At 45.7% G+C, this 22,426-nt stretch overlaps 2 protein-coding genes across 5 annotated transcripts in view; both read left to right on the top strand.

Annotated features, from left to right (window-relative positions):
- The window catches only part of HEPHL1 (hephaestin like 1), a 63,481-nt gene extending 59,995 nt beyond the window's left edge, over positions 1-3,486 (top strand). For 2 of the 3 annotated variants that reach the window (XM_075919361.2, XM_075919360.2), the window contains exon 20: positions 12-3,485. In XM_075919361.2, coding sequence (XP_075775476.2) covers positions 12-214 — 203 coding nt within the window. In that variant the 3' untranslated portion in view covers positions 215-3,485. Of the gene's footprint in view, positions 1-11 lie in introns of all 3 variants that reach the window. The other variant, XM_075919362.2, reaches the window with a different exon arrangement.
- Positions 3,487-4,828: 1,342 nt separating this feature from the next.
- PANX1 (pannexin 1) overlaps positions 4,829-22,426 on the top strand; it is a 38,382-nt gene continuing 20,784 nt past the window's right edge. The window contains exon 1 of one of the 2 annotated variants that reach the window (XM_006134415.5): positions 4,829-5,151. In XM_006134415.5, coding sequence (XP_006134477.4) covers positions 5,076-5,151 — 76 coding nt within the window. In that variant the 5' untranslated portion in view covers positions 4,829-5,075. Of the gene's footprint in view, positions 5,152-5,200; positions 5,743-22,426 lie in introns of those variants that run through there. The other variant, XM_075919363.2, reaches the window with a different exon arrangement.

The following is a 22,426-nucleotide window of genomic DNA, read 5'->3' as shown; positions in this document are numbered from 1 at the left end:
TCTTTTGGCAGATGGTGATCAAAAAGGAATCAACTTCTTAGGCAAAACTCTGGGTGCAAGAGAAGCAAACTCAGTGCTCATAGCACTTTTTTCCATTGGCCTTGTTCTTCTGATCACAATATTAATCTTCATCATCCTCATCACTTTCCAGAGAAAAAGGGTATATTACAGGACTGTGCAACCTAAGTGTGCACTCCCAACCGATTCCCTATAAATCTGTATTTTGAGGACCATTTATAGAGCTGTGTTGGATTTCATTGTATATTGTTGGTATAAATAAGACAAGATACATGTTTGTGAGAGCCCAATCCTGCAGCCATGAAGCCACGTATGACATGTTGGTATAAATAAGGCAAGATACATGTTTGTGAGAGCCCAATCCTGCAGCCATGAAGCCACATATGACATGGGCTGCATGTTTAAGCCCTGGTGACCATATCCTGCTTGTCTGTGCAGGCTGATTCTACTCTATGGAAGTCAGTGTGAGTTGAATTCAATGGGAGCCATCTCAGACGTCCATTCAAATGGTCCCACTGATGCCAATGTGACTGCTCACTTGAGTTAGGCAAGCAAGATTTGACTCTGACATATGAAAAAATGTATTAGGCTTCTGATTCTTTTGATGCTGTAAAATGTAGTCAATCAATATTATTTTGAATTTGACTTGGATTGTGACTGGAGCCATGTGAAACTTAGCAGGGGATTGTGCAAGCCTGTTCTCCTGTTTCAGTTCATGTTTAATTATGATGGTGATTCTTGTTCAAATAAACAGTAAAACATATTGAGAAACCTGATCAAACTTACAACAAAGCCCAGGCTTTTCTTTTTATGCAAACTCGTATTGGCCGTAGATTCCCTCAAAAGATTGACAAGCCTCAGTGAACATGTTGACCCAGATGGATTAACTTTCTAGGGCTCACAAGGCTTCCCCTGGAGTTAATATGAACAGGAAGTGGGACCTGATCGTTGAAGGCAATGTAAAAACTCTTATTGGCTTCAGTGACTTTGGATCAGGTCATGACCCTGATTCTTAATGAACCCAAAACAAGTAACAAGAGTTTTGTGTGGTTTCTGTTTCACACAGCTCTAATGGTGAATCACTTTCAAATAAGTATACAAACATATTGGCTTTAAAGAGATTTTAGCAGAATCTTGTGCTTAAAAAGTAATACACAGGACCAAATTATGCCCTCGAGTTCAGTACATCATCTTAGTGTTTCCAGTGAGTGCAATGTTTGCATGGGTGTTTATGAAGGCAAAATTTGGCCCATAATCCCTGTGATACAATAGTTATGTAATGGGATCTCCATTGGGTAATGCTATATTAAGCTATTTTCAGTGTGCCAGATTTTGAAAGTGCTTGTTCAAATCTAGAACATTTGAGTCATTGCAGCTACCCCCTAATGACAAAAACAGAATCTGGCCCACTGAACCTATCAAAGGTTAAGAGGGCTTTTTCTTTTCCCTTTAAGAAAAGAAAAAGCTGTGTTTTGGGGTTGGTGGCCTTGGGTTACTAAAAAGAAAGTAGTCTGGTTTTGTAACTATTGCTTATTGTGGGCCTGATTCTGTGATGCTTACTTACACTTGTAGTAGCTTAATCCCTGATTTTTCAATGAGACTATTCAGGAAGTCAAGTACTTAATGTAGGAGTGATAGAATCAGGCAGGTCTAATATATAATGATACCCATGGGTGACTGGTGAGGGAGGACCTGGAGAGCCACCATCCACATGACCGGCCCCTCAGACCATGTGACAACCTGGGACAACCTCACTTCCATCCCAAGCCCCACCTTTCCCTGCTCCTGCTCTGCCTGCTTCTCATACCTGCCCTGCCTCTATGCAGCCTGAGATACTATGGGGGGTCCCCCCTCACTCACTGGCAGAGGCGGGGGAAGTGGACTAATGTGGCCCCAGCTCGTTGTGCTCCCCAGGCCGCATCACTCCATTTCCTGCCAGCGAGTGCAGAGACAGTCCCACCTCTCCCCCAAGAAACACAGCCAGCGGAGCAGTGAAAGCTGCGGCTGCATTGTTCCACTTTCATCGCCACTGCTGGTGGTGAGTGTGGGGGGGGGGGAAGACCCCTGCTACTGATGTGAGCCTCCCCCCCCCTTCTCATATTCTTGGACACCCAGAGAATCTGTCCCCGGTGGCTGCTTGCTGACCCCTTGCAACTCCTGCCCATGGCTTTAGGAATGCGCATGCCCCTTTGTGCTCTCTGTGCAATGCCCTGGTGATACTTGAATGTTTACAGCTCATTTCTGAATGAGCTATTGTTTATTCCTGCCACACAGATGTTCATGTCACCTACAACATTGGTGGATGAACTACAAAACTAAAGCAACCTTTCAGTTATGAATAGTTTATCTGAGTTTTTTTTACAATGTAAATTCAAGTTGGTGCACAATGTCATTTTTTTTCTCTTCTGTATTTAAAAATATGCTGCATCCTTGTAGGGAACTTTACTGACAATCACTTTGAATGTAGGTTAGTGGTGTTCTGGATTAATGCCCAAATCACCAACAGATAAAAGGTGTTAAAACAAAATCCTTGAGGTGCAGCTGTTTCTTGTTGTTTCTTTGGTCCTTTTGTTTCCTTCCAGTTTTTAAAAAAGCAAACAAAAATTCTAGATAAAAGGCCTGATCTTGCAACCTTTACTCATTTAAAATATTCTTTGAGAACATCAACTTGTGTGAGCTAGAGTGACAGGACTGGGCTCAAAATTAGGGTAGCAATTACACTGTACCACAAGCACTCCTTCAATCATTACTTTTAAAGCTTCCTTTATACTGGCTAAGCGTAATACCATTCGGGGGAACCACAGACATTCTAAAGACTAGTTTCTTTCCAACATGTAACCACTAGCATTGAGGTCTGCTGTTCTTTGTTAAATACTGTCCAGAATGCTTGCATACCATATACAAAGAGAGTTACAGCTTTCACCCATGATGCAACATAAATAAAGCAATATTGTTTAAGTATTTCCATATGTGTTTGATGTTTATAACTGAATCATAAAACATTTAAATAAGATTTAATGCAGTGATTCTCAAAGAGTTACATGTTTATTATTACATGTGGATTGTGAATACATGCTCAAAAAAGAGAGCAGTTGCTATAGAATATATAACTTAAATCTACTGTTTTAGAAAGTTACACTACCTTTCCTCGGCAATGTAGTGTATTTACTTTAAAAAGTACTGTAAATGTATAATGCAGCAATCATTCCTAAATAAAATATATTGTTGTATTATCACTACTTTAAGGAGATGGGACTTTTAGGATTGTAGTATTGTGCTTGCAGGTTTGTAGTCTTGAGACTAAACAGGTGGAACTGAGACAACATTAGAGGGCTTGATTGTTCAGCAGCTGAAGAGCGAATTAAACCACAGACCAATCAGAACACTGAGATCAGCAAAAAGAAAGTAATTTATAATTCACTGCTGTGAAAAGTGATATTGACAAAATTATTTCATACCACTCCCATATTAAGCAGTAATTATTTATAAAATAAACTTTCTGCTTATAAGAACAATCTGCTATATATTTGAAAGAGTTTGACCACCAAATTTGGTATACAGATTCCTCTTACTAGAACATAAAGCAAGGTGGGGGTTTGGTTGTGCCAAGAAAATGGGATGTGCCTGGAATGGGATTGCTTCTCAGAAAACCATACAAAAAAAGTCACCAGGCAGGTTAAAGGGGCTGGCTTCGGGAGCCCCCTTCCACTCCTTATCTGGGACTGCTCCAGCTCCAATCCTCCCACTTCTGAAGTGCCCTTTAGGGAGAGCGGGGGAGACATTGTTACTTTGTACTTCCCAACCTTCCTCTCTGTTTAGTTGTTTTATCTTACCAGATGCTCAGAGTATAAACTTTTTGTAGCAGAATCTGTATTTTATTACATGTGTACTGCATCTAACAATATGGGACTGACTGCTCCCATTTTCTAGAGGAGCTTTGTGAAATAGGATAATATTCTTACTTCAGGTGCAAATCCCAAATAAGCTTTCCAGGACAGCATATTTCCATTTTAGTCTGAACATCAGAAAAATGTCTATGCTAAGGTCTTGACAGACTGTAGACTAATCTTGCTAGGAAGAAGCCCTTCTGATCAAATCATGTACAGTTGAACTGGAGAATATTTACAAACAAAAGCAGGGGCACTGAGGCAGACATCATCCATGCCTTCTACTAGATGCTAAAATCCAACAGACAAAAAAGGTAGGTTAACTGTCTTGTTAGGATCATATATGAAATATGGAATTTCAGCTGAAGTGAATGAGGATTCTGCATGACAGAGCATTTGAAATACTCGTCATTTTCATCATTAATTTAATCATTAAAGTAGGTTACCCCTTTAAAAATCAATGAACCAGTAACACATCAATCTGGTTCCACTGGTTCTGGGCTTTCTGGTGGTGGAGAAAGCCGCAGTTTATCCCATAAACAGAAGGGAATGGAGTTCACTAGACTCAATCCAAAAACAAAAATTCCCACAGAAAGTGAACCTTTCAGAGACCAGATGGTTTAGACAGAGATTTTCTTGTCTCTCCCTGTAGAAATAAGCCATTAGCATTCAATCAGACAGTTGCCATTGCACACACTTTCTATATGGAGTATTACAGGCTGGAGAGCAGCCAGCTAGCCATAATAATACATGTTGCAACTTGTAAGAAGCACTGGGAGTAAACCAGGGCTTAATTTGTAATGAAAGAGGTGCTGGGGCTCAAGCAATGTTTACATTTATAACTGACGCAGCAAGCCCAGAGGTACAAGGGCTATGAACTGCCAAGCCTAAAGGTGCTAGGGCACAGCCTTGGCAAAAAGTAAGTACTGGAATAATCTCTGATGTAACTCCAGTGCTTTGGCTTAAATTCAGTGGGGGCTGCCACAATTTATATGCAAAGGATTAACCTGCCCACAGACTTCTAATCTCCCCGCGAGAGCTTTGGCTTGTTTCTCTGCTCGCCCTGCGGCAAGCCAGGCGTAACGCCGCTGAAATCAGGCGCGACGCTGGTTTAAAACCATCGCGGCTGGAGGCCCAGGCTCTTTGGCCGCTGGTACCGTTCCTTTCTGCATGCACAACTGCTCTCCAGTGGATGTGCCACGCAGAGACCCTGCTCCCCAAAACCACAACGCGGCAGCTCCACAAGGTAGCTCGGGAGGAGAAATGGGACCGGGGGCACCTCATCTCACCCCAGTTCTTGCCTGAGGGAGGGCCCGCGGGGCTGTGGTGAGACATGGATCGGACACTCCCGCGTGGGCCCAATCCTGCCAGCCCCTCCCCATGCTCTGCGGGCACAACCAGGCGCTCTGACCGCACGCCCGGGCAGAGCGAGGGCAGCAGCCCGCCCGTTGCCGCGCGCATGCTCACTACAGCCCGAGTAGCGAACGCCGCGAGGCCGTTGCTGGCCCGAGGCCCCGGGGCGGGAGGAGGCGCCTGGGCGAGGTGAGGGCGACGCGAGCCGGACAAAGGGCGGGAGGCGCGAGCAGGAAGCGAAAGGGAAGGAGGCCGGCGCGCCTAGGCCCGGCCGCGGGGTGCTGAGGGCGCCCCCGGCCCGCCATGGCCATCGCCCACATCGCCACCGAGTACGTCTTCTCCGACTTCCTGCTGAAGGAGCCCGCCGAGCCCAAGTACAAGGGGCTGCGGCTGGAGCTGGCGCTGGACAAGCTGGTCACCTGCGCGGCCGTGGGGCTGCCGCTGCTGCTCATCTCGCTGGCCTTCGCGCAGGAGATCTCCACAGGTACCCGCCCCGCCTCGCCTGCGGGCTCCAGCCGGGCTCGGCCCCTGCCCCTGGGGGCGCTCTGACAGCTCTCGGTGTCTGGTCCTAGCGCGCCGGGGTGCAGCCCCGAGCCTCGCCCTGCTCCCTGCCTGCCGCAGGTCGGGCTGCATCGGCGCGCAGGGGAGCGTCACACGGGTCAGCAGAGAATCTGACCTGGCCCCGGGCAGGACAAGAGTTCCCCAGTGGGGCTAGGAGCCGCGAGTGGGCTTTAGGAAATGATGCTGTGCAGCCAGTTGGCTTTCCTGCCCCGCTGGCGATGCGGAACCAGTCACCGTTCAGAACCGGGTTGAATTCATACACATTGCATCACATTGACTTGAATTTTAACATGCAGGCGAGATGGTTCGAGTAAACGTGCTGCATCCAATTAAAATATCCTCCCTAAGGGAAGAAGAGGAAGAGAAAACTAGATAGCACATCTATGTAGAGACCGGAGCAGATTCTGTATTACAGATTGCAGGCTAAATGGGACAGAGCTGTCAGACTGATCAGGGCGCATGGGAGAGGAATGTATCTGAATAATTAAAATTATAGTTCTGCTTTGCTGTGAATAGAGTGGCTGGTTACAGATGAACTGCGCTTAGGGCTTAAGAAAAGCTGATAGAAATGTCTTTTTTTTTAAGGAACTGAGTCTTCTTTTGTGTGTGACTTATCAGCCTTCGCATTGTGTCTTTACTATATTCAGTGTTCCACTTCCAGACCAGTGGTTCCCATACTTTTCAGCATTATGCCACCTTTTTGATTTTTGAGAAACCCTCGCGCCCTCCCCCCCTCCAAAAAATAACATCAAAATTTGGAGTGGGATTGACGAGGGTGTGTGTGACTAGGTCACCTGGCGCTACCCCTGGAATTTCTTCATGCCCCCCAGTTTGGGAACCTATGTCCTAGACTGATACATTTTTGCACTAAAAAAATGACAAAATCATTGTGGTAGATAATCAGGTCCCAGTATGGTCAAAAGAGGTACAGTGTTGCAATTCTGGGATAAATATATAGGGGGAATCTCAATCAGAAGCAGAGAGATTATTATACAGGTTGGACCTCTCTAGTCTGGCACCCTTGGGACCTGACCGTCCCAAACGAGGGAATTTGCCAGAGCAGGGAAGGTTTCCTCTTAGCCCCTCAGCCCACTAACCCTCCCTGCTGCCCCAGCCACTGTCCCTGCTGAGTTGCAGTGACCCAGCTCTCTTGCCAAGCTCCATTACCAGGACTGCTGCAGCCCTGGCCATTAGGGCAGGCCCTAGCCACTGGAGCAGTCCTCAACTTTGGCTGCTGGGGTGATTTCACTGCCAGGATGGTCAGGTCCCAGCCCCGCTGCTGTGAGCCACTCCCATCCCTGGTCTCCCAGCCTAACAGGGCTCCCAGCTGCCGGCCCTCCTGCCACAGGAATCCCAGCCGGGAATTTCCTGGTCCCAGTTTTTGGAGGTCCAACCTGTACCTCTCTGTTTGGCACTGGTACTAGCACTGCTGGAATACAATACTCAGGTCAGCTGTCCACACTTCAGGAAGGTTATTGATAAACTGGAGAGTGTTCAGAGAAGATCCACACAAAATTTTAAATAATTAGGAAACATATCTTGCAATGATAGACTTAAAAAGCTCAATCTAGTTGCTGGCCTTCCAATCTATGAATCAGGTATGTGCAATATGTTACAAAATTCTCATTGAATTCTGTTGGAATTTCATGCATTTAATGACATGTAAAGATGGCCCATAATTTACACACTGGCAGAGGCTTATAAAACAAAGCTTTATTACACAGCTAAAAAAGAGTGATTATCTAATATTTGTATTTATCTCAGATACTTGGATATGTGTCCGTATTGGAGACAGTAGGTGACAATCTAGATAAGTTGCTATCTGCTCTTTCACTTTCAACTTCATTTAACCACTAATATCTCATTGTGGTCACACTTGAAAAAATAATGTAAATTTGATTTACAGCTTTATTAATGCTTTCAGTTGGATTTCAGTAAACTGTCATGGGTATTTTCTTGACCTTCATTACTGTGGTATCTATGGGTCTCGCTATCTTTAAATTTTTCTTCAAGGGATCATTCATGTCAATTCCAATCAGATGTGTGCTTGCCCACATGCACAGTAAGGATGTAAGTGACTAGTAGCGACTATCAGAGACAGTGGAAGGGGAAGGGAGCAGGAGCCAGTGTTGAGGAGAGCCGGCTCCCCCAGCACTGTCTCTCCAGTGGGCAGCGGAGGTAGAGGCACAGTGGGAAACAGCACAAGCGGGGAATGAAGCAGTCTCCACTTGCGCCTCTTCTGCTGCAATTCTGCTTTTGAAATGTACAAGAATCCCACTGGGGCTCTTGTACATTTCGAAAGTTTAGGCATGGCAGGGAGTACCTGGTTAGTCCCCTGTTGGCTCCTCACTCCCTGTGGGGCTTCCACTTTTGAACTGTAGCAAGGCGCCCTTATAAACTAATCGAATAGTCAATGGAAATCCCATTGACTATTGTGACGACGCGTTGGGGTTCCCCCGACTCCTGCACCCCCGTAATGGCACGAACGGACTCCACCAGCCAGTAGAATAGAGGGAGTTTATTGCTTCTCCAGGATACAGCACAGATGTAATTTGGTTACAGGGCAGGCCTAGGATGCCTCAGCTCCACTTGAGATGGGGGATAGTGGGCCCCTAAATTCCAGCCCCCTTCCCTAGGCTGTCTCCTCCATGATCCCAGACAGAAAACTAACTGTCTTCCAGCCCTGCCCCCCACCCAGGGGCAGCATTCCACCTTCCCTTGTTTCTCCCCATGGGGGGTAGCTGGTCAGACAGGTTTGGAGCCCCCTTTGCATAATGACTCATCCCCTGCCCTGCTGGGTCGTGGTTCGGACAGCAGAGGTCGCCCCCTGCCCAGCATAGCAACGAACAAGGCACCCCCACTATGTCACAACTATTCAATTATTTAATCTAAATTTAACACCCCTAGTGCACAGAAGCTGGAACGTTTTTCCCTACAAGAGCCATAGGATTGGTCTTCATGGCGCCGTGCTGACCTGTTGCCCTTTCAGTTCCTTCTTACTGTCAGTGATATAATAGCTGGAACTTCCCTCTGTCTTGCTCTGGCAAGAGACTTAGCAGTTTGACTTCTTCTGTTTTCTCAGTTAGTATAGTAGTTCATAGTTGATTAGTTATACATTTCTATTTTGAAGACTTCCCCCCCTCCTCTTCTTCCTTGCTGCTCCCAGGGCATACTGTGATCTCTGGGTTTCAAGATCTGCAAGGACTGCGCAAAGCACATGCCAAAGAGTGACCCTTACACATACCATTTACAGTGTCTGGGCAAAGGTCATCAAAAAGACCACTTGAAAATCTGTTGGGAATTCTGACCAAGTGCTCTAAAAGAAAAGGAACAGCAGCTAACGAGCCTCCTGATGGAGACAGCTCTCCCACCTCAGAGTCCATAAGGCACATCTTTGGTGCATAGTGTGCCAATGCCCTCTTCAAGGAACCATGTGCTGAAAAAAGTCACTTAAAGAGCCTTGGCCCTGACATGGAGCATGTCAGGGACACTCCAGCCTTCAGTATCAGTCTCTGTTGCCAGTGCAGAAGAAGAGGAAGGGTTTCCTGGGGTCAAACCCATTTTCAGTGGATCCATCTGTGGCACCAGTTCTGTGTCACCACAAGTACAACTCCTAATACAGATGAGAGATTATGAAAACTAATCTCATCAAATCCAAGCTGTTTTTTTTTCAACCCCAAAGGACCAGACACATTCTCAGGTGAATTTATAACACAGATCTTACTCAAAAGAGTATGCTGTGGCAGTCCTTTAAAATCTAAAGTTTTATTAATGAAAAGAAAGAAGGAAAGGGTGAGAGTTAAAATTGTTAAAGGAATCAAATTACATATGCCAATTGCAAAATTCTTGGTGCAGGCTTGTAGCAGAGATGGAATAAGCTGCTGTTTTCAAACAAGTCTCTAGGATACATCCTCTTCTAATTAGTCATCAGTACTTATAGGTTTCACATCAGAGCAGAGATCCTTCATAGGGGGTTAGCAGGATTGAAGATAAAAATGAAGGAGCCTCCATAGTCCTCTTTATATCTTTGCACATTATGGAGGGAATTCCATTGTTCTTGCTGTGTGACAGTATGCCCAAAATGGAGTTTGTTACTAAGAAAAGACACTTGTTTATCCGTGAAGCATGACTCAGTCCTTTTTTAGGCAGCAGCCACTGCTTACTTGCTGGTTTCAATGTTCACAGCAAAGCTTGTCAGATGTGGATTGGCACCACCTCGGGTGCATTATCTGTGAAGTACTGCTATTTACTTGACTAGCAAGCCTTTCACCATAGATTGGCCAAGCCTATTGATGTCTCCCAGAAGCAAACATTTGTAATACAAGTACACAGCCACTACTTACTATACATGCGTTACTCTGTGTTCCTCAGCCCCTCCTACTGTCCTCAGCCTCATGGCCTCCCCCTTCCCTATGCTCCATGGGAGCTGTCAGCCATGTGGCCTCCCCCATGCTCCGACTTGCCCTGTCGAGGCCTATGGTGGTGAGAGCCATGAACTGCATGGCTCCTGGGGCATGCGGCTTCCCCCCTTCCCAGTGCTACTCTGGGTTTCCAAGTGTCCGGTTTTGAACCAGACAGTCCAGTATTTGATCTTTCTGTTTGTAAAACAAATTATGAAAATATAAATGTCCGATATTTTCTAAATATGATGTAATGTAGATTGTGATGTAATGTCAAGTGTGTCCTGTATTTTTGTTGAAACCATCTGGCAACCCTACCTCTACTTTGTCTCCCGCTCCCCGCACAATGATCTATTGGCTCTGCACTGTACAGGCCAGTGGTTAATTTCCCCCCCCCCCCCTTCCCTGCATGTTGCTGGCCCCTGAGCATTCCTCTGGCGCATGGGTGGGCAGCTGCCAGAATTGTAATTGAACCACGTGGCTCCTCCGCTGTCTGGGGCAGGGGAAGAGAGGTGAGTGGGAGTTGGGGGGGAGGTGTATGGGGGTTCAGCTTGAGGGAGGGGGCACACACGACCTCTTGGGGACTCAGGTGGAGGGAGGGGGTGCAGGTGGGTGAAAGGGCATGTGAGTCACAGGGGTTCAGCTGGGGGGAGGGAGGTACACGGGACAAATGCTTATCACCAGATAGTCAACATGATAGTTGACTGGTCACTTCCTCCCCACCTTGCAGCCTCTATCAGAAAGAGGCAGCAAGTGTGTGCGGGGGGGGGGGGGGGGGCGAAGAGGAAGTGGTGCTTCAAAGTGGCAGTACCGCATAGAGCCCAGGGTCTGCCACTTTGAAATGCCGCGTGCAGCCCGGAGCCAGCAGGGGACTCCCTCGCTGACCCCAGGCTCCATGCAGCGCTGCCGCTTTGAAACTCCGCAGGGAGCACAGGGCCAGCGGGGGACTGCTTGAGACCCCCGCTGACCCCATGCTCCCTGCAACACTTTCACCTTTGAAATGAAAGGTGAAGTTACTCTACACTTCAAAGGTGGAGGTGTCCTTATCGACTAATTGAATAGTCAATGCAAATTGCATTGACTATTTCATTAGCCAATTAATCAAAATTGTACATCCCTACAGTTGTCCCTTCTCCTTCCTTGCCAGAGGGAGAGGGCCAGGCCAGCCATGTCCTCAGCCCAACCACCCAGCAGCTAGAGGAGAGTGAGCTAGGCCAGCGTCGGTCTGGCCCCCCCCCCCATCGCTCAGCAACTGGATAAAGCCAGGCCAGCTGGCGGCCTCTGTGCTGCCCAACCTACCTCCCCCCACAGTGGCTGCAGGGGGGAGAGCTGAGGCAGGTCAGGGCTGCTATGCCTCAACCTGGCACTTCCCAGTGTTTGGGGGGAGAGCTGGGGCTGCCTGCCCCCAGAGAGGGGAGTTGGCTTGCATAGCAAGCAGGAGGAAAAGCCTCCTAGTAACTTTAAACACAAAAAAAATGATACATACATATGAATCGCATAACCAGAATCAGCAAATCATGTTCTGCTGATAAATATCTAATTTGGCCTACTTTGTAAAAAATTTGGTGCAAACATACAACAGTGGTCACAACAGTGATGTATATGTTCATATTACAATTCAGTAGCATCACAATGTGTGTTAACCCTATTTTATATTTGCTTGGTAGTCTTGGTAGAGGCATGATTAGGGAAGTCTTACCCACAGGTAAATCTACTCACAAAGCTACCAAAACCAATAGACTACAACATAGTAAATTCTATTAGTTCCTCTTCATGTTCTTGCACTATGCCCATCATTATGAGTGTTAAATTGTGGTACTCTTATAGGGCCAGATTGTTCCTTGCCCCTGTACAAGGATGCGGGGCACTTGGGTAAATGTGAATGAGGCCTTATCCCACGTTGTACCCTTCACAGGGACCAGATGCCAATTGCTGTGCTCAGGCTGTAATGCTTTCCAAGAGTCAGGCTGATGACAGAGCTGATCTTGCATGTGGTGAGGAAATAAAAGGCACCTTCTCCATTGTCCCTGGAGGCACTGTGTTTGAATAAATGCATTCAGGCTCTCTGCTAGGGCAGTGCGCCACTTCACCCATCCTATTGTAGAGCTATGCCATAAGTGTTCTCTAGCCCACCGTGTATATATAGGCCCCTGTTTTTTTTATCCAAGTTACTCATACTTCCAAATGAAGATCAGAATCAAGTCCTAAAGAAAGGGGGTTGGGAAGCACTTCTGTTAGACATGCACTAAGAAACAATTAGGTCTCTGGGTTGGGTTAGGCTCCAATCCGTACACATCTGGGCTGTGTCTACACTGCACCCCTTTTCCGGAAAAGGGATGCAGATTAGACACTTTGGAATAGCAAAATTCGCTATTTTCCGGAGAATCACGTCTAGACTGCCACTTTTCTCCAGCTTATCCCCAAGCCGGAAAAAAGCGGCAGCCATGTTAATGCAAATACCGCGGGGGATATTTAAATCCCCCACGGATTTTGCTATTCCAAAGTGTCTAATCTGCATCCCTTTTCCGGAAAAGGGGTGCAGTGTAGACACAGCCCAGATGTTTTAGCAGATAAGGAGGCCATTAATGAAGCCACAACTTTGTTTTGTTAAAATTGGTCTTGTGATTTGTGAGAAGGCCAGATGCTGTAATTACATCAGTAGGTTAATGAGCATGAACTACTGCAGCTGCTTACTGTGAATGCTGAAAAAGCACTGTGAACATTACTGGTGAATCTGATGCTCACAACACGTGTTTAATGGATGTGGGTGGCATATTTTACAGGCAGTACAGTGGGCTTAGTATTTTCTGAGAGAGTTCTCTAGACATTTACACTGTGTGGAAACAAAGAAGAATTACTGACTGTTCTGTGTCTTTAGGAATATGAATGGTTCCATGTTGACTTATCTGTCGAGAGCAGAGGTCAGCAACCTATAGCCTGCATGGTGTAAGTAACATGCGAGCCAATTTTCAATGGCATACAAGCCTCCCCACCGAATCGACGCCAACCATATGTCCCAAAAAACCCCTCCAGACATTTCACTATTTGATGGAAAGAAGCAAATAGGAAATGGCTCTGTGTCATTGTTCCTTGTGCAGCACAGCAGCTTCTTCTCCCTGCCACCTGGCTTCCAGTAGAGCACGTGTCAAGGCTTTTTCCCCACTCTGGTTTGATGAACGCAGAAGTGGGAGCCTGCAAAAGTACCCCAGAACCTTATCTTTCCAGGCTTTGGTATAAAACTTCCCCCCAAAATCTTTTAAAAACCTAGATTTTGGAGATAAAAATCTGCTGCCACCACCCAAGTAATGATAAGAAAGCCAAGGGAGAGATCACTTGGGAAAGCTCAGCCCTACACTAAAACCAGGAAACATAAAAAATTAACCAATACCAGGTTAATAAAACAGAAAGGGAAAGAACTTTTATCATCACCACAATACTCCTGTTACAAGCATAATGACTTAATGGAAAAGTCATCAATTAATAAACTTGTGGGGAATTCCACCATGGGCCAAAACTTAGTTACAAAGAAGAGAAAACCCCATTTTTGAATGCACAGACATCAGATTCCCATTCCCAAACCATAAAACAATGAAACCTAATTGATTTATCTAAACTTTACCCTACTTACAGATAGTGAAGAGTCTTTTCTTGGAGAGATAGACATGTCTGTCTCCCTCAGTATCTGGAGAGAAACTGCTCAGAGACAAAGGAGGAAAAAAACCAAAAATTCCTTTGTCCCAATTTGAAATTCCTACCTGCATTTCTATTGGCTGAGCAGATACCGGGCTAAGTACAGTTAACCCCTTAGTCCCCAGGTTGCTGGCCATCTCTTATGGTCATGACAGCATGGTTTCCCGACACTCCGCCACCCACTGCCCCACTGCGCTGCACCTTCCCTCCCCCCGCGGGACTGCCTTTGTCATGCAGGGTCCCCAGTCTGGCCGCGCCACCAATTCCTCCTCCAGGCTGCCGCTGCTGCTGCTGGGGGGATCTCTGTACCTTGGAGCTGTCGGCAAGCTGAGTGGGCGGTATGGAGCCAAACAGTTTGCAGCTTGCTGAGCTGAACCAGCCCGAGTAGGGCCTCTGACTACGTTGGGGGAACACACTGTCCCGCACCAGCCACGAGGCCAAGGCACTGGAGGCTTAAAGCACCACTGCCCAGCTGACCTTCCTGTGGCCTGAGGAGCTGAGGGAGCTGGCCATGGTCCTGGGCAACCCCTGCGCAGTGGCTGTGTGAGACAGTGGCTGCAGTGCAAGGTCATACTCGCTGCCACCACTGCACTAAGCCCGACATGCTGCCACCAATGCGCCCATCCCGTCCAGCCCCCAGATCAACATGGTGTTGGGCAACCTTCTGGAGAAGTGGCTGCAGGAGGATAGCTGGGCTGCACAGTGATAGCGTGGGTTCCCTGCTGTGTAAGAGAGAAAGGGAGGCTGTGCTCCCCTCCTCCCATCCTTCTTGGGGAACGGCAGAGCAGTGACATGCTGTCTGGAGGCTTTCCCTGCTGCTCTCATTGGCTCACCAATGGAAGTGGCAGGGGTGGTGCTTGGGAGCAAGAGGGGTACAAAGCCAGGTAAGTGCCCCTCCTTATGCCCCGTCCTTCCTTCCCTCCCCCTCCCCCACATCCCAGTCCCCCTCACTAATCCCCTGTCCCCCTTCCAAGACCACGTACCCCTAGCTTGCTCCTATGCCCTCCCTTGCTCCTGCATTCTACCTCCTGGCCAGAAACCATACTCCCAGCCTGCTTCTACACCCTACCTCCCACCCAGCCCTCGCACCCTCACCCTCTCCTGCACTCCACCTCCCACTCAGATCCTGCTCTCCCATCCTTATCCTCAATGTCCCAAACATTGAACCCCTAATTTTTGTCCTCACCCCAGAACCTAACAGGTGGAATCCCAGAAAAGTAAATCCACTAACCCTGGAATCCACTAACCCTGGAATCCCAGAAAAGTAAATCTGGCCTATGAGAAGCCCTGAACCTCAGTCCTCCCTGTCCCTTCCCTCCCCTCACACTGTGGGGCTGGAGTGCCAAAAGAGTGAGGTTTCTCAGTTGGGGGCAACATCAGTGAGAGTTGGGGGTTTTTGGAGGAGTTTTTTTGCTTTTCACTTTTGTGGTCCCCACTTGATTTTTCTGTGGGTTAGTGGCCTCCAACCCAAAAAAGGTTCCCCACCCCTGCCATAAATAAAGCAAGCATTGTAAACTTTTGTATTGAACATAAATTAATATTTTTATTTAAAATGAAGTTTGATAAACTAACATGAAAAAGTTAAAATGCATAGTCTGTTTTATAATTTAAATTAAAACATTCTCCCTAGCTGCACCATTAGTAAAATGGCTCGGGCGTAGTTATATAATTAACAGTGAGTTTCCATTAGCAGCTGGTTGTCCACGGAAAGGTTTGCATTGAGCCAGTTGATCCATGGGATGCACAGTGGAGAGAGCCTCTCCCCTCCTCCCGGGAGAGTGGACGGCCCAAAGCAGGAGAGTTAAATCTTAGCACACCACTTCAGAAAGGTTGCTGGCCCCTGGTCTAGAGAAACATTTTAGACTGGGGCTGTTGTTACAGTTGTTATTCCAATCATTTAAATATTTGCTTTTTGCTTATCTGAACTATAAAGTCAAAGTTTTGCACTGAAATGCAGCCTTCACCCACCATGGAGGACTGGCCAGAGAAACAAATCTATTGGGGGCAGATTTTTCATAGGATTTACAGGAGGAATTTTTAACTTCTTCCATTTTTAGCCATGAAATAATACCATACAGTTATGTTAAAAATTGATAAATACTTAGTTTTAATGATGATTGTATTGAATTTTGATATTCATAGACCAGTAGCAGCTCATAAATATCATCTTCAAGGCAGCTCTCAAAGGGATATAGCCTCCTTGTAGATTGCATGCCACCCAGCAGATCTTTAGCTACAACTTTTAGACAGCTTTTTAGTTCAGTGTTTTTCAGTCTGTGTTCATCATCATCAGCAATCTTATCACAGCACTAAAGTTTTCAGTGGTCATATACTCATTGGCCGTCTAGCATAGCCCTTGAAAAACATGCTTTGTAATTCATGCTAGTAGTATGTCCATACCATGAAAGCACCTATGGAGAGAATAGCATACTGTAGTTCTTAAATATGAAACTGTGCTCTTGCTCTACATGTGCCAGTGTTCAATAAATAATCAAATTCACTGTCAGTAGAATGGCCTATATTGAGCAGTAAAACAATTTATAAAAACATCTATCAGGATGTAAACTTTAGAGCCAAACTCTGTCTTTGAATGCATGTCTGCAGCACCCCATTTATCTTGGTGAACATTGGGCCCTATTACATTCAATAGGTCTGGGATTTCACGCTTTACATGGAACTTTGCCTGTCCTTTTGAAGGCAGAATTTTGAACACTTAGTTGATGGGAATGCCATTAATTTGGAAAATATTTCTTTATTCTTCATTTGACTAAATTCATCCCTCTGATTAAAGAAGTGCTTAAGTGCTCAGCTTTTTCCATTATAGAATAATTGCCCTCAGTAACAATGTCTGATTAAAATAAGAACAATGTGGAGTGTGAAGTGTAAGTGATAATTCATTTTTCACCCAAGTCCTCCCTGACATTTGCATCTCTGGTTGCTCTTTGCGTGGCACATCTAATTTAAAATTCTCACCCTTGCCTTTATGGCTCTGCACTGTTCTTGCCTCCTATCCTCCCTCTAGTGCTCTGCCACCCAAGCCAACTTGAATACCCTGTTTCCTGTTCACCCACCAGTTTAAATGTCTGTTTCCATGCTTCCTTTTGTACATTTTGAATGAACACTTTTATCCCAGTTAATACCAACCTTTTCCCATAAGAAGTGGGTTCATAGTAAGAACAACTCTCTGCCCCAAAACTGCCCACTCATCAGAGTTTCTCCTGTCTGATACTGTAATATCATTGCTGCAGGGAATGTCTTTATATTGGGTTTTGTACATTGCCGAGCAGGGGTGATGTGTGGAGGAGAATATGGAGATCATGTGACCAACAACCATCCAAGGCTCCATGCTTTGGGGGGGGGAGCATGCAGGGCCCTTGGTTGCCCTGGTCATTAGTGGTAGCCCTTGCAGCAGTGATCTTCCCTCTTGCACTAACCAGCAGCGGTGATGGGAAGCAGTGCAACCTGGCCCCACCCCACTCAGCCAGCTTCCAGCCACTTCCCCGCTGCTGGTGAGTGCAGGGGCATTTCCACCCCTTCCTTCAGCCCTTTTCCCCAGTGATGCAGCCTGGGGGATTAGCAGGAGGCTTTGTACAGGCTGCAGGGGTTGAGGACCCACAGCACTCGCTGGCAGTGAGAATAGAGTGACATGGCTGGGAGCTAAGGGAGCAAGGCAGGCTGGGGCCAGGTCACGCTGCTTCCTCCCCCCCCCCCCCAACAAAAGTCAGTGCAGAAGAAGGGGAATCCCTGCTGCTGGTATTAGGCCCCCCTGCTACTCCTGTGGACCACATTGTTTGGAGGCAGGATTGGGAGAAGGGGTGGAGTAGGGATTGCGCATAGCAGGGGCAGGAAGAGAGAAGGAAGGGGTGGAGAAGGTGAGGAGACTTGGTGGAAGAGGTTGAGTGGGGGTGGGGTGAGAGGGGGCAGGGCCTGGGTAGAATGTGGGTGGAGCAGAAAAAGGTTGGGCCCTCCCCTACGCTAGAGGTGGTGTGGAGAGGAGTTACATGTGGGTGGTCACATGATCAGTGCCCCCTTTGTGTCCTTCCACACCAGTTGCAACTGGTGCCTAGTACTGTGTCAGCATTTTTCAAAGGGAATTATGATAATGGTTAAGTCTTGCTGGATGTTTTCAGGATCAAATATCTTGGTAGTTGCTATTTGCACTTCATCTGCCTAATACATTGTTGGCACCATAAAAGTAATAATCATAATTTGTATAGATTTAGATGGAAATGTCATCTTCTATCTCAGTCCTAGCTGCCTGTAGAAAAGTTTTAAAAGGAAATCAGTTTGATTACAGTAGCACCTCAGAGATATATGAGCACCAGAGTTGCAGAGTGAGCAAGCATACGCCTCATTTGGAATAAGAACTGTGCAATCAGGCAGCAGCAGAGACAAGTAATATTCAGAACAGTACCATACCTAAAAAAAGGAAAAGTTTGTAAAAGTTGACAAGGTAAAAAACCTGTTTCTATGCTGATTTCAATTAAATGTGAAAAGCAGAATTTTTCTTCTGCATAGAAAAGTTTCAAAGCTGTATTTAGGCCACTGTTCCTTCTAATCTTTTTCATCCATGTGCAGAATAAATTGTTGCATGCACCTAGGAATGTACAAATACGTGCCATCAATAGAAACAAAAAACCTAGCTATGGGCATTCTGCTTATCAGCTGGGCAGCATTTGAATCTCTTCTGAGTGGCTGCACAAGTACCCAACTTACAAGGAACAGTGAGTGATTCAGGCCCTCCAACAATTCTAGATCCCAGGACAGATCAGTCAGTGGGTCCCCCTGCATGTTTCTGCAGCTCCTATTGGCTGCAGTTCCCAGCTAATGGGAGCTGCATAGTTTCACTCAGGGAGGGGGCAGCACATGGAGATGCCTCTCTGCACTCCCGTGGCTGCAGGGATATATTGGAGTGGTGTGTAACGAGGGTGGGCAGGAAGCTTGCCTACCCAGAGCCCTCAGACCCATTTAAATCATCTGGCAGGGCAATTGTCACCTTTGCTGAATTCCTATTCCTGTCAGCAGGCCTGCCTGTATTAAGTCAGTGTTCAGCTGTAACCTTTTGAAAGAATAACTGTAACATTTTATTCAGTTATGAACATTTCATAGCTATGAGCAACTCCCAAGGTATTTGTGACTCTGAGCTTCTATTGTGCTTACTCTGGGCTCAATCTTGCCAAGTGCAGAACTAGAACCAGAAGATGTATTTTAGCATGTGATAAATATCAGCTTTCAAAAGTACTCAGAACTTGAAACTCTGGCTTATTTAGATGGCCAAATTCTTGAAAATATGCCCCACTATGTTTCAGTGTTTTCATGTATAAAATGTGAATCATAATATTTATCTCACAGGAATTAACTAATGTTTGGAAATACATGCTGTTTACTTGTATCCTGAAGAATCAAAGATCATTTTTAAAGATGGTATATAGGAGTCGCTCTTCTATCCCTACAATGCAGCCTTTTTCTGCAGCAGAATACGACTGTTCTGCACCAGCAAAACCATATAACTGTTGAAACAAAAAACAGGACTATGTAGTACTTTAAAGACTAACAAGATGGTTTATTAGATGATGAGCTTTCATGGGCTAGACCCACTTCCTCAGATCAAATAGTGGAAGAAAATTGGCACAACCATATATACCAAAGGATACAATCAAAAAAATGAACACATATGAAAAGGACAAATCAAATTTCAGAACAGAAGCGGGATGAGGGGGAGGTAAATGTCTGTGAGCTAATGATACTAGAGGTGATAATTGGGGAAGCTATCTTTGTAATGGGTAAGATAATTAATGTCTTTCAGCTACACCAGACTAACATGGCTACATATCTATCACTATGTAACTGTTGAATGACTTCGTACAGTAGCTTGTATTTTCCTTGGGACTCTGGGAGGTGAATAGGAATTTGTGATTGTAGATCTCTTTCTAGTAGTAGGCCCAGTATTTGAGAAATCTGACTAAATTCCTGTTTGGAATCTGTGGCAAAACTCTCATTAACATTAAGAAGAATAGGAGCATATCCAAACATGTGAGCTACATCTACATTGGCCCCTATTCCGTAATAGGGATGCTAATGTAGCACTTGGGAATAGGCAAATCCACGGGCGATTTAAATATCCCCCGTGGGATTTGCATTTTCATGGCTGCCGCTTTTTTCCGGCTTGTAGATATGTGGGAATAAGAGATCCTCCGGAAAAGAGCTTATTTTCCGGAGGATCGCGTCCAGACTGGCGCTTTTCTTCGGCTTATCTACAAGCTGGAAAAAAGCAGCAGCCATGAAAATGCAAATCCCGCGGGGGATATTTAAATCCCCCGCAGATTTGCCTATTCCCAAGTGCTACATTAGCATCCCTATTACGGAATAGGGGCCAATGTAGACGTAGCCACGGTGTTTATTATAGCAATGCCTAGAAACCCCGAGCAAGGTCAAGATCCTGTTGTGCTAGTCTCTGTACACCAGTGTTTCTTAAACCGGTGTGCCATGAGGCAGTCAGAGGTGTGCCGCTGTGAGAGGATTGCCCTGACACAGTTATTGAGGCAGAGGGCTTTCTGAAGAGGATCCTTTGCAGTGTCTGGTGGTTAGAGTGGGATGAGTAGACAAAGGGTATTTTGTGGGGCGCCTCAGCACTGTGGACATTTCAGGCAGTGTTAAAGCCCCTAGGGCAGCCCTAGGATTTAGACTTTTATGATGTAGATTTGTACTATGTACCTGAGTTGCATGCCTTTAGGTAATTTCCTGCTGTTCATAATAAGCTGTGGCCATGAATTTGCTGATAATTTCAGTAGGTTTATGAAGATAATTTCGTCATGTTGTTGCTTTCACATTCTAATCTGCATGTAGCTGTAATGAATAGCGTGCTGCAGCTGTCTTTCACTGTCTTCTGGGACAGCCTTGTAAATGAGGTGGCTTTTTCATTGCCCTTTGCTTTTTTGTTGGGGAAAATTAACTTTTCTCTCTATTGTCTCTGTGTTAATGGAGCAAATGTAATTTTGTTTGTCAGTACATAATTTGTCTTCTAAACTAGACAATGTATGCTGTGATTGTTTTCCTGTTATTTCATCTTCCCCCTCCACCTTTGTATGTACCTACATACCTCATATGTGCTAACGTAAATTTTGGGGACACAGAACAGCACCTCCTACAAAAGAGCTTTGAGCGTTTGAGGCTTTCAGGTGTTATGTCAATATATAATGTATTAATAGTTCTAACATTTCTCCCCAAGATACTTTACTTTAAAAATGTTTTTGCCTGTATTGATTTAATAGGTGTTAAGCATTTGCAAAAAAAAAAAAAAAAAAAAAAGTGAATTGAAAACACTGAAAATAAACTTGCTAATGTGTCCATTTTATGCCTCCAAGGCTCAGGGATCCCCCTCAACATTGGGGAGCTCATGTTGGTGCTCCAGTCCCACTGCTGCCCTCCCAAGTGGGGCTGGAGCACTCAAAATCTACTAGCCTTGGCCATCTCCCCAGGTTCTGATGTGCAAGGAGAATGTGGGGAGTGTCTTTCTCCTTCAGAGATGGGGGCTACATTAGTGATGGTTTGTTTGTTTCTTGCTTCTCACTTGTGTGTAGCCTCCAGCTGACCTTTCTGTGGGTCAGGCTATGTCTAGACTGCAGGCTTCTTTCGGAAGAAACTTTTTTTTTTTTTTTGGAGGAGATCTTCTGAAAGAGAGTGTCCACACACAAATGCGCATCGAAAAAGCAATCTGCTTTTTCAACAGATAGTGTCCATTTAGTGTGGATGCTATCTCACATTTAAGCTGTGATTACTATGGATGGAGTTGCCACCAGGGTACCTGTGCATTTTCCTCTTTCATCTTCTTTCGGAAGAACTCCTTCTTCCCTGTTCACACGTGCCTTTTTCTAAAAGAGTTCTTTCGGAAAAAGTCGTCTTCCTTGTAGAAAGAGGATTATCAATACCAGAAAAACCCCTCTGTTCTTTCGATTTACTTTCAGAAGAATGCGATTGCAGTGTGGATGTAACTCAGGTTTTGTTGAAAAAACAGCCGTTTTTCTGACAAAAGTCTGTAGTGTTAGCCATACCTTCAGTGGCCCCTGACCCAAAAAAGGTTCCCCACCTCTGCTTTAGAATCTGAGGAGGCCCAATACTACTCTTTTCTAATAGGGTACAGGAAATTACCTTTTTGGAAACTTGTGCAAAAATAAACAAAGTAGTGTCCTCATTCTGTTCTGGCTTTAGGAGTGTCAGCAATGTGGCTCACCAAATAATCCCATCCCAAGAAATAAAAAAGCAAATTGAAAGAGCCAGACGAATACCTAGAAATCATCTACTTCAAGACAGACCCAAGAAAACCAACAATAGAACACCACTTGTCATCACCTACAGCCCCCGACTTAAACCTGTCCAACACATTATCAATAAACTACTGCCTATACTGGAACAGGATACTAAACTCCAAGAGGCTCTGGGAGACAGACCCATAGTCTCCTATAGACAACCACCTAACCTCAAGATGATTCTTACCAACAACCACAGGACATACCACAC

The sequence above is a fragment of the Pelodiscus sinensis genome, chromosome 1 (assembly GCF_052426305.1).
Source record: "Pelodiscus sinensis isolate ZL-2025 chromosome 1, ASM5242630v1, whole genome shotgun sequence".
Taxonomy (NCBI): domain Eukaryota; kingdom Metazoa; phylum Chordata; order Testudines; family Trionychidae; genus Pelodiscus; species Pelodiscus sinensis.
This window is presented reverse-complemented; position numbering and strand designations above follow the sequence as displayed.